The 12,286-nt window shown below is 38.6% G+C and overlaps 1 protein-coding gene and 1 non-coding gene across 2 annotated transcripts in view; both read left to right on the forward strand.

Annotated features, from left to right (window-relative positions):
- LOC134672204 (dynein axonemal heavy chain 10) overlaps positions 1–12,286 on the forward strand; it is a 119,635-nt gene that overhangs the window by 52,163 nt on the left and 55,186 nt on the right. Inside the window, exons 47-49 of the mRNA XM_063530105.1 lie at positions 8,879–9,067; positions 9,535–9,707; positions 10,566–10,731. Of these exons, the coding sequence (XP_063386175.1) occupies positions 8,879–9,067; positions 9,535–9,707; positions 10,566–10,731 (528 nt within the window). The remainder of the gene's footprint in view (positions 1–8,878; positions 9,068–9,534; positions 9,708–10,565; positions 10,732–12,286) is intronic.
- LOC134672358 (5S ribosomal RNA) lies at positions 4,210–4,328 on the forward strand. The gene has a single exon (XR_010099338.1). It is a non-coding gene; the product is annotated as a 5S ribosomal RNA (ribosomal RNA).

A 12,286-nucleotide genomic window follows, 5' to 3' on the forward strand; every position in this document is an offset into this window, starting at 1 on the left:
AACATCGCCATCAAAAAGGCGTTTTGAACTATGTAACAATCATCATCATTTCAGCCTATATACGTCCCACTGCTGAGCACAGGCCTCCTCTCATGCGCGAGAGGGCTTGGGCTATAGTCCCCACGCTAGCCCAATGCGGATTGGATGTAACAATAGAAACTTGTTTTTTTTTATTGGTATTAACTCTGAAACTAGGCGAATTTCAAAAAAGTTTATAGGACATTTTTGTCTCTAAATGTGATCAGGAATACGCTGTTAAAATTATTCGGTTTCCTCATGTTACACCGTGTATAATAAATGAGTTTCGAACCCTAAGTAAAAACTATGTTATTTCGAATTTTGACAAGCTAATACATGAATTAGGTGCATGATATAAAAAAAATGAATATGACCTTTTTTATTAAGAATTTATTAAGGATTATTTCTTTCATTGACACTTTTTTCCTAAAATATATTCTTTCCTCAAAAAATGTAAAAAACTGTGTACCGGGACATATTTCATGCAAAAAGGGGGGGTTGCGTCAGGGGGAGGGGAAGGGACGCTAGTGTGCGTAAAGCACCATACCCTATGGTATCATACTACATTCATAAAAGGCTGGCTATAATTAGTTTGTCTTCCCCATACATTAGAACACAATTTAACCGAATCAATAGCATGAGAAATGAAACGGATATTTCTTGTTTTCTTTGCATTAGCATTTTTCTCTCGATAATTTAATCAATTTGCAACATAAGTAGAAGAATCCTCATATATCCATAAATATCAAAATATAAAAGGACATACATTTTCAGAAGAATTCCCCGTGCGACGTTGCCAAGTGGTTTAAAGTACAACATGCTCGCAACGTTTGGATGTCAATAACTCGACAATGAAAAATTATATTTCAAATCAATTCAAACTTGATATTTTTGACAGTAATGGGTTACTTAAATAAGAAGGCATTTTTCGCCCGGGTCTACTATGGTCAAATGGTCTAGTGGCTTTTAGCTACTGAGTATAAGTCTAACAAGTTGAACAGCATGACAGGGTTCAAACCACGAACTCGAAGACTCATTTCTTTTTGTATTTATTTATTTATTTTGTTTCATCTTTTTGGAAATTTTATATGCCTTATTTTAAAAGTTATTTTAAGTAAATGTGTTGTATTTGATTATTTCATGTAGGTATATCATTTCAATAAAATTTTGGAAACTTATTTTATACCTGGTCAAGCAAATCTTGTCAGTAAAAAAACCGGGCAAGTGCGAGTCGGACTCGCGCACGAAGGGTTCCGTACCATAATGCAAAAAAAACAAAAAAAAAAGCAAAAAAAAAACGGTCACCCATCCAAGTACTGACCACTCCCGACGTTGCTTAACTTTGGTCAAAAATCACGTTTGTTGTATGGGAGCCCCATTTAAATCTTTATTTTATTCTGTTTTTAGTATTTGTTGTTATAGCGGCAACAGAAATACATCATCTGTGAAAATTTCAACTGTCTAGCTATCACGGTTCGTGAGATACAGCCTGGTGACAGACGGACGGACGGACGGACGGACGGACAGCGAAGTCTTAGTAATAGGGTCCCGTTTTACCCTTTGGGTACGGAACCCTAAAAAGGCGCGAAATTCAAATGTTCTATGAACGATATCCCTTCGCGCCTACATTTTTCAAATTTGCCGCCTTTTTCTACTGACAAGATCTGCTTGACCAGCTATACTTCGTCGATAGTTGACTTCTTATATACCTATTCTGCGATCCTAATTAGCCTCATGCATGACTTTTTTTTAATTATTTTAATCATTATTTATATCCTTTGAAATCGGAAAATAAAAATACTTTTATAAATCTTCCCATAATATTATTAAAAAATAATTAAAATACTGAAAATATTTTACTCACGTAAGTTTAGTTTCGAAGAATAACATACGCTTAAAATAATTCAAAAGAGAATGCTAAAATTATAAAATAAAAAAAAACTGGCATTGTCGGGGTTTGAACCATGTATCTTAGCTACAATCTGATTTTTTTCAAAATAGAGGCTACGGGTGCCACGAGCACATGACATTTGATGGTCGAAAACATTAGTTGCTTCTGAATGCGTTGTAATTCTTAATCGTTGCTCAAACAAGAATTTATTATTTAATTTCCAATCTTTTTTCAACAATAAACATTTCATCCGCTGCGCCCTCTAGGTTCACCTTAAGGTGGATGTCTAGGGATGGGATGCCGATCATCAGCCAAAAGATGGCGTCACTGTGCACGAATTGTGGATTTTCACTATTTCTCCCAAAATACAAAGTTTCATAAGATGTGTTGATATGTCCGAAAACTATAAAAAATACTACATCTAAATCGAGACATGTTCAACTCAACATTGTCTCATTTCGTTATTATCGGAATCCAACTGCAAAATATTGCAATTTCTTGCATTCACGCACACTTACGTACTTAAAGTCACCTTAAAGTCAGTGTCAAATGTCAGCAGATTCGTAATGTTACAGTAAAGTAACCTAGAGGGCGCAGCGGATGAAATGTTTATTGTTGAAAAAAGATTGGAAATTAAATAATAAATTCTTGTTTGAGCAACGATTAAGAATTACATGGCATTCAGAAGCAACTAATGTTTTCGACCATTGACTGTCATGTGCTCGTGGCACCCGTAGCCTCTATTTTGAAAAAAATCAGATTGTAGCTAAGATACATGGTTCAAACCCCGACAATGCCAATTTTTTTTTATTTCTTAATTTTTGCATTCTCTTTTGAATTATTTTAAGCGTATGTTATTCTTCGAAACTAAACTTACGTGAGTAAAACATTTTCAGTATTTTAATTATTTTTTAATAATATTATGGGAAGATTTATAAAAGTATTTTTATTTTCCGGTTTTCAAAGGATATAAATAATGATTAAAATAATATTAAAAAAAATCATGCATGAGGCTAATTAGGATCGCGGAATAGGTACATAAGAAGTCAACTATCGACGAAGTATAGCTGGTCAAGCAGATCTTGTCAGTAGAAAAAGGCGGCAAATTTGAAAAATGTAGGCGCGAAGGGATATCGTTCATAGAACATTTGGATTTCGCGCCTTTTTTTACTGACAAGATTAGCTGACCAGGTATAAAATAAAAGTTTCCAAAATTTTATTGAAATGATATACCTACATGAAATAATCAAATACAACACATTTACTTAAAATAACTTTTAAAATAAGGCATATAAAATTACCAAAAAGATGAAATAAAATAAATAAATAAATACAAAAAGAAATGAGTCTTTGTTCGCGGTTTGAACCCTGTCATGCTGTTCAACTTGTTAGACTTATACTCAATAGCTAAAAGCCACTAGACCATTTGACCATAGTAGACCCGGGCGAAAAATGCCTTCTTATTTAAGTAACCTATTACTGTCAAAAATATCAAGTTTGAATTGATTTGAAATATAATTTTTCATTGTCGACTTATTGACATCCAAACGTTACGAGCATGTTGTACTTTAAAACATTTGGCAACGTCGCACGGGGAAATCTTCTGAAAATGTATGTCCTTTTATATTTTGATATTTATGGACATAGGAGGATTCTTCTACTTATGTTGCAAATTGATTAAATTATCGAGAGAAAAATGCTAATGCAAAGAAAACAAGAAATATCCGTTTCATTTCTCATGCTATTGATTTGGTTAAATTGTGTTCTAATGTATGGGGAAGACAAACTAATTATAGCCAGCCTTTTATGAATGTAGTATGATACCTTAGGGTATGGTGCTTTACGCACACTAGCGTCCCTTCCCCTCCCCCTGACGCAACCCCCCCTTTTTGCATGAAATATGTCCCGGTTCACAGTTTTTTACATTTTTTGAGGAAAGTATATATTTTAGGAAAAAAGTGTCAATGAAAGAAATAATCCTTAATAAATTCTTAATAAAAAAAGGTCATATTCATTTTTTTACATGATGCACCATATTCATGTATTAGCTTGTTAAAATTCGACTTATTTTTAAAACGTGTTTTTAATTAAAATACATGACAAGATGGTTTACCTTTTTTCAAATGCTAAAAAAACGAACTATAAGTACTATATGCTCGTCTCTTTCCGCATAGACTCTTTACCTTCTGTGTGTTCTTGGTTTCTAAAAATAGTCATTTAATTTTATTCACAATGATTGAGGAGCGTAATAAAATAAGCGTTCGATATGGAGTTTCATTACAAATTTCAATACTGTAGTTGCCAACGTCCATACCACGTTGAATACACCGGTTCTCGTCCGATCACCGAAGTTAAGCAACGTCGGGCGCGGTCAGTACTTGGATGGGTGACCGCCTGGGAACACCGCGTGTCGTTGGCTTTTTGCCTTTTTTAACATTTGTAATTTTTTTTGTCATTTCGCTCTTATTTGATTTCACTAACAACGACATTAGGTAATGGTAACAAAAATATTATATATGTAGTATTGTTCCTATACAAAGTATTTATTTTATTAGGTATTATTTTCAACAGCTTCGAGTTCAGCTAAAATTAGATCTTGAATCTTAGATCTAAGTCTTAACTTACGCACCAAGGGAATTTTGTTCATATATGGAATAAGACTCTCAAAAAACAGCATATCATGATTTTTATCCTTTTCACTCTCGAAAATCTTTAGCTTCTTTTTTACGAGCGGAAGTTGATCATTATCATCGGTCAGAACTCAGAAATCTTTTATTTTGTGGTGATTCTTCTACCATACAAGCATTTTCTTCGTAATCTACGTTATCTACGCTGAAGTTTGATTCGTCTTCTGTGTTTAGTGAACGTTTTAAAAACAATAACGGCTCATAATATTGCCAAGAAGTGCAGGCATTGTCCGTACCATCGACGTTTGAAGGCTTTTCTGAAATTTTCTTGTGTTCTTTGAAGAAATATGCTCGCATATTCTTCCACCTTGATTTTATCGTCTTGACTGCAAAAGAAAATTTGAAATTATTTACTTTAGGGTGGTATTCCATCTGTCCAATATCTTGGTCCAATGTCATTGCGTCTCACTCTCTCATTACGCAAAATGTGAGACAGCATACACATTGGACAATATAACACAACATATACTTTTATATATGCATCTTAGGTATACTATACGTCCCACTGCTGGGCATAGGCCTAGGAACTCTCATGCGCGCGAGGGTTTGGGCACGCTAGCCCAATGCGGGTTGGGACTTCACATGCACCTTTGAATTTCCTCGCGGATGTATGTAGGTACCTTTCGTCACGTCACGTCTCACGTTTGTCACAATGGCCCAGTTAAATTAAGGGTTTCACCTCGGAATGAGAGATAATAAGCTGGAAACTCGTATACAGCTTCGTTATGACGTGTTAAAGGTCCTCTTAAAAGTCGACGCATAGATCGTGTGCGCGTCAGAAGTTATTCAAGGTCAAATGTCACAAAAATCGGTTTTTCGCGGATATCAAATTTTCTATAGCTCCGATGTTTTTTACATGTAGTTAAGTATTGTAGAGCATACAATTTGCGACAAATTAGGTATCTAACATTTTTTCATGCGATTAACCGCTTTCAATATATACGGCATAGAAGGCGCAGCGGCCCGCCAAACGCACTATGACGCAAGGTTAGCTGGTAAACGCTGTGAATAATAAATTTAAAGTTTTATAATCGTTAAAATGATACTTGTTGGTCATAAATATATTTTGGAACAAAAGTTGCCCCTCCTGTGGACATTAGTTAACAGCTTGTGTGCATATTATAAAGATTTTATTACATAGTTTAATATAAAAAGGGTACCCCTTTACACGGGTTTAATCAGAAAATTATGCTTTATAGCCTTTAGGTATTTCTACAGGAAAGAGGTAGATTTTAAGTAATGCGTGTGTCATACACGAAATTGGTTCCACAAGCTTTTATTTAACTTCCGCTGTTCGTATGTACCTAACTATGAAACTTGGCTACAAAATTCAACTCAAATCAATTAAGCTGCTCTGTTCATGGTGACCTTAGAGATGACCATAGGAACTCTGTGATAAAATTACTCTATCTCATTGAGTTTATTTGTTACAATCGTCTAGAAGAGTAGTCGATGACCGTGAAACAAAGATCACAATCCCTACCGTTTGAGGTTCAATTATTTTCATTTTCAACGTCATCTTTATCAATTTAATCTATTGTTAAATCTGTGTCAAATACACTTTCTTCATCGGGGTCGCTTTGCAATGAAGCCGCATTAAAACACAAGCCTGTTTGCCATTGCACTGGCCACAAGCTAAAGATCATTTCTACCCCGATTTTCTGCACCAACAGCGTGGACCACACTCCTTTTTACAATTGAAAAATATGGTATTTAGTAGCTCATCTGGAGCTGGTGCTAATTTTGTTGTTATTGGTTCCAAGAATTTTGAAGCATCCAATCCCATTCTTGGGGTTCTAAGTCATTCCCTACCATGTTTGTACATGGTAATATGTACGGTTTATACGCTGATGGGCTGCTGCAGTTATCGGTGGAAGATTTGACAGCTGTACAGGTTTATTAAGCTTTGAATATTCAAGTGTTTGGTCGAAAAAAATATTTTATTATATTTTATCCGAAAAATTTGTATCCGGAGCGTATGGGAATAATGTTGGATTTTCTCTGGAACTAAAAGGCAAACCAATATCTTCGCTGGTACTTACAATAACAATTAGTCCTAATTTTATATTTTCTACAGGTCAAACAACTTTTAAAATCTGGATATGATCAATAAAGGGTAATTAAATAACTTTGTAGGAGGTATTATTCACCGATAAGTATTCACAATTGACTTCATCATAGTGAGTTTGGCTGGCCGCTGTGCCTTCTATGCCGTATATCTTGAAAACGGCTAATGGTATGAAAAAGTGTTTGATACCTAACCTGTCGCAAATTTTATGCTCTACAATTCTTACCTACATGTAAAAAACATCGGAGCTATACAACCGCCGGAATCCGGACAACGACCTTCACAAAAATGCGATGGTTTTGAAGAAATTGTGGGAGGAAGTCGCTTACGAATTGCAAAGAGACGGTTCGTAGCGCATATTTAATTATTTGTGAGTTTATGTGCAAATTGAAGGTCATATGTTACCTACTCAAATTGTTATAGTTTGTAGGCCAGTCATCTTAAGCCTAAAAAGGGGTCAACCTCGGAATGAGAGATAATAAGCTGGAAACTCGTATACACCTTCGTTATGACGTGTTAAAGGTCCTCTTAAAAGTCGATGCATAGATCGTGTGCGCGTCAGAAGTTATTCAAGGTCAAACGTCATAAAAATCGGTTTTTCGCGAATATCACAATTTGGTTGTCTATTGTTTGTCCGAAAATTATATAAAATAATACTCATATGCCCGAATTTTATTTGTCCGAATTTCATTTGCCCGAATTGTTTGTTTACCATAAAAATGATGTGACATACTCTTTGTTTACCCGATTATTAGATTCCAGAACTTACGAGTGCCATACGTGTTGTTGTCCATATTATTAATTGTAATAATACTATTTAATAGAATATTTAACCTCACCTAACCCACTTTTCCAGTATTTCTTTTCTGTAAGGGTCGCAGTTCAACCCTAACCTAACCCATTTTTCTAGTATCATTTGGTTTATGTAAGGGACGCAATTCAAACCTAACCTAACCCACTTTTCTGATAGCATTTCTTTTCTGTATGGGTCGCAGTTCAAACCTAACCTAACCTACTTTTCTAGTAACATTTATTTTCTGTATGGGTCACAGTTCAAACCTAACCTAACCCACTTTTCCAGTAGCATTTCTTTTCCGTAAGGGTCGCAGTTCAAACCTAACCTAACCCACTTTTCCAGTAGCATTACTTTTCTGTAAGGGTCGCAGTTCAAACCTAACCTAACCCATTTTTCTAGTAGCATTTGGTTTCTGTAAAAAAATTACATTATGGCTAGTGATAATTATGGCTTACAATGATGATGACTAATGATATTATTGAAATTGATTTTATGGGAAACAAAGTTTCGGGCACGTGACTAATATAGTAAACAATAAGTATTGCATATGTAATTATGGGAAACAATATAATGGCTGTTGACTATTATGGCAAATGAAATTCTGGCAAGTGGGTGTATACCCCGGATTCCACAGGGGCTCCCTTTTGTACACAGCTTCTATCAATGCGTCGTCCATTTTGATATTTGTTAGCCAATTTGTTTTGTAGACGCAAAAACCGTGTGTCTCCTTCGCTACACGCCAGGCGACTAGCCAGACTAGCCAAGAAGCGATGATATCTGGGGGCGGCGGGCGTTGAACCTAATATGGAAAATTCTAGAACTATTTTATCTGGTGTTGAGGCGTTGTACTTAATGCTGCAAAAAGTCTTTAAATTTGTAATTTATGTAACTATAAATAGTAGTTTTTGTAGTCGTTAATTTTATCTGTAAATAGTAGGTATTTTGCACTTAAGTATTAAGGTCCTACATACATACATTTGAAATTTGAAAAAATCTTCGTTGTCATGCGACACACTACAAATTTGCAATATACTATTCTATCTATTATTTATTTTATTTGTAACTCCATTTCACGGGCCTATAAATCTCGCTTTTCATAGGCTTGCGTGGGAGACCCTACACGTAGGGGCCCTTTGGAGAGCTTTAATGTCATGTTGAACGCCTTCTGGGCCCCGTTCACAGGTGCAATAATAGACACCCATGAACCGGTCAGAAATTGGACACTTATTTATTTATTATGAGCCCACTGTGTCCCACTGCTGGGCAAAGGCCTCCCCCCTCTTTTTCCATTCGTGTCGGTTTGGTGATATTTTTGGCCGCAATATCAATAGTAAATAATGTAAATATAATTATTCAGTGTGGCTCATTCAATACCTAATTACTTCAGTAAGATGTCTAAAGTAATAATCTTCTTATAGTTCGAAGGTCAAGAGATAGCGATGGACAGCAAAGTGGGCATCTTCATCACCATGAACCCAGGGTACGCGGGGCGCACGGAGCTGCCGGAATCAGTGAAGGCGCTGTTCAGACCCGTGGTCTGCATCCTGCCCGACTTGGAGATGATCTGCATGATCTCGCTGTTCTCTGACGGGTTCCTGACTGCTAAGGTATCGTCGCCATGAACCCAGGGTACGCGGGGCGCACCGAGCTGCCATAGTCGGTGAAGGCGCTGTTCAGGCCCGTGGTGTGCATCCTGCTCGGCTTGGACATGATCTGCATGATCTCGCTGTTCTCTGACGGGTTCCTGACTGCTAAGGTATACCTAAGTGTAAAATTACCTCCAAGGGCAGACTGATGGGAAACATTGATTAAAAGTTGTAATTTCAACAACTTAAAAATTACGTTGGTAACTATAGGTATACCACCTTCTGAGCTGAGCAGTACATTAATACCTCGATGAAAAGAGCGTCTCGAGTTGTGTCCAGATTTTTTTGTAAAAGGTAGTTGAGTTTTAGGTCTACAATTTGTTTATGTATTACATTTTGACTAATTTAACATAGTATGTACAAATCAGCAAGCAGCTAAGCATTCAACCAGTCCGTAGTTTACTTACATTACTTGTACTTCCCTCAAGGTTCTGGCGAAGAAGATGACAGTGCTGTACAAAGTAGCTCGGGAGCAGCTATCGAAGCAGTCTCACTACGACTGGGGGCTCCGCGCCTTGACCGCGGTGCTACGGATGGCGGGCAAGATGCGGCGCGAGGGCGCCGGGCTGCAGGAGATCGTGGTGCTGATGCGCGCTCTAAGGTACTCCTATAATCGTATCAGGGTTGTTAGCATCATACACAGTCGCTCGGGAGCAGCTATCGAAGCAGTCTCACTACGACTGGGGGCTCCGCGCCTTGACCGCGGTGCTACGGATGGCGGGCAAGATGCGGCGCGAGGGCGCCGGGCTGCAGGAGATCGTGGTACTGATGCGGGCTCTAAGGTACTCCCATAATCGTATAAGGGTTGTTAGCATCATACACAGTAGCGCGGGAGCAGCTATCGAAGCAGTCTCACTACGACTGGGGGCTCCGCGCCTTGACCGCCGTGCTACGGATGGCGGGCAAGATGCGGCGCGAGGGCGCCGGGCTGCAGGAGATCGTGGTGCTGATGCGTGCTCTAAGGTACTCCATCGTATAAGGGTTTTTAGCATCATACACACAGTAGCTCGGGAGCAGCTATCGAAGCAGTCTCAGTACGACTGGGGGCTCCGTGCCTTGACCGCCGTGCTACGGATGGCGGGCAAGATGCGGCGGGTATGATCCATCGTATAAGGGTCATTAGCACCATACAAAGTAGCGCGGGAGCAGATTTTGCGATTTTGGGGTTAGTTCCATAGTAAAAGTTGCTCAGTTTATACTAGGGATTATTCCCAAAACCTCTCTGGCAATGGGAATGCAGTAATTTTTTGGCCATCCTGTATTGAGTTACGAGTATGTATTTATTATTTAAGTGCAAACATTAAGTAACTTCCAAATAGAGAATATAATCTCCTTACTCCTTAGGGACTACTGGGTCATTCGAGCACGATTTTTGGATGATTTGGGGGGGTCAAAAATAGATGACGTAATTTATGAACAGCCCCTTACGGAGAGTAACTTCATTTGAACTTCACTACAGAGATATGAACTACCCCAAGTTCGTATTCGAAGACGTGCCCCTGTTCCTGGGCCTGATCAAGGACCTGTTCCCGGGTGTGGACTGCCCGCGAGTCGGATATCCGGACTTCAATGCCATGGTCATTGAAGTGTTAGAAAAGGATGGATACATTATCATGCCTGTGCAGGTGAGTGAGACATGTTGATGTTGATATGATACTTAATACTTGGTGCCTGTGACGCAGACTGTGACGTGAGGTTACAGATGTCAAATCTTATACCTTAAAACGAGCAATTCTTGTACCTATATTTCGGGGATCTCGGAAACTGCTCAAACGATTTGGATAAAATTTGCTATATCCACTCACATGATTCATGCAACTGTGGTTATTTTCACATAATAATAGAGGTCACTGAAAAATATCAATCATGTGAGTGGTTATGGGGGTTTTGTGGGGGCGAAAAATCGATCTAGCAAGGTGTTATATCTGGTAAAACACGAAATTTTGAGTTTTTATGTCTTCCGAGCAAAGCTCGATCTCCCAGATATTACCTAAGTATTATAGTATATGTCATCCCTAGGGTTGCCAACTTTTTTTCGGTGGATTATAGTATTTTCTAGAATGAGGCATCAAAAATATAGTACATTTCAAGGTACTTTTTGATAAAATACTAAACATGAGTGTAGTATGTACGTTTAATCGGAAATATAGTATTTTAGCGTACTATATATTTTTACCCGACTACGGCAACGCAAAAGGAGGGTTATGATTTTGACCGGTATGTATGTGGGTATGTATGTATGTATGTATGTTCATCTGTTCCCTCATAACATCTAAAGTACTTATTATAATTTAACAAACGATATGTCATTCGAATCGTCTTCATCGCCCGCTTGTTATAGGCTCTATGGCGTCACAAAAAAATGAACACGGCGCCTTCTAGAGGTCATAAAGTCATGAACCAAAAAAATTAAATTATGTAATGATGACGTGTTATACATCATTTTAAAGAGCTCAATTAGCACATTTCAAATATATAAATATTGTTAGCTTTTGCACCCGGCTTTGCTTGCATGCGCTATATAAAAAAATAATTTATTTATCGGTTAGGTAATTCGAACTATGAACCTACAAGTGCTCTGAAATCTATCCGCGTGTTACGCGACTACGGAGACACAAGAAGGTTTTTGTAAAAGAAATTTGTTTGGCCGCTATACATGGTGTTTTTATAATGTCCTGCAACATTTTAAACAGTAAATTTTTTTACAAGACACGTACCGTACGCGGTCCGAAGACGGGCGCCTTCAGCGCCCTTGTACTAAAAGTGTCGGGCGTAGCCCGACGTACCTACGCGTTCCAAAGCCGGGCGCCTTCGGCGCCCTCATACTATAAGAGTCGGGCGGAGCCCGACGTACGCGTTCCAAAGCCGGGCGCCTTCGGCGCCTTCATACTAAAAGTGTCGGGCGTAGCCCGACGTACGCGTTCCAAAGCCGGGCGCCGAAGGCGCCCTCATACTAAAAGTGTCGGGCGTAGCCCGACGTAGGCGTTCAAATGCCGGGCGCCTTCGGCGCCCTCATACTAAAAGAGTCGGGCGGAGCCCGACGTACGCGTTCCAAAGCCAGGCGCCTTCGACGTCCTCATACTAAAAGTGTCCCTACGTACGCGTTCCAAAGTCGAAGGCGCCCTCATACTAAAAGAGTCGGGCGTAGCCCGACGTACGCGTTCCAAAGTCGAAGGCGCC

The sequence above is a fragment of the Cydia fagiglandana genome, chromosome 16, assembly GCF_963556715.1.
Source record: "Cydia fagiglandana chromosome 16, ilCydFagi1.1, whole genome shotgun sequence".
Classification (NCBI taxonomy): Eukaryota; Metazoa; Arthropoda; class Insecta; order Lepidoptera; family Tortricidae; genus Cydia; species Cydia fagiglandana.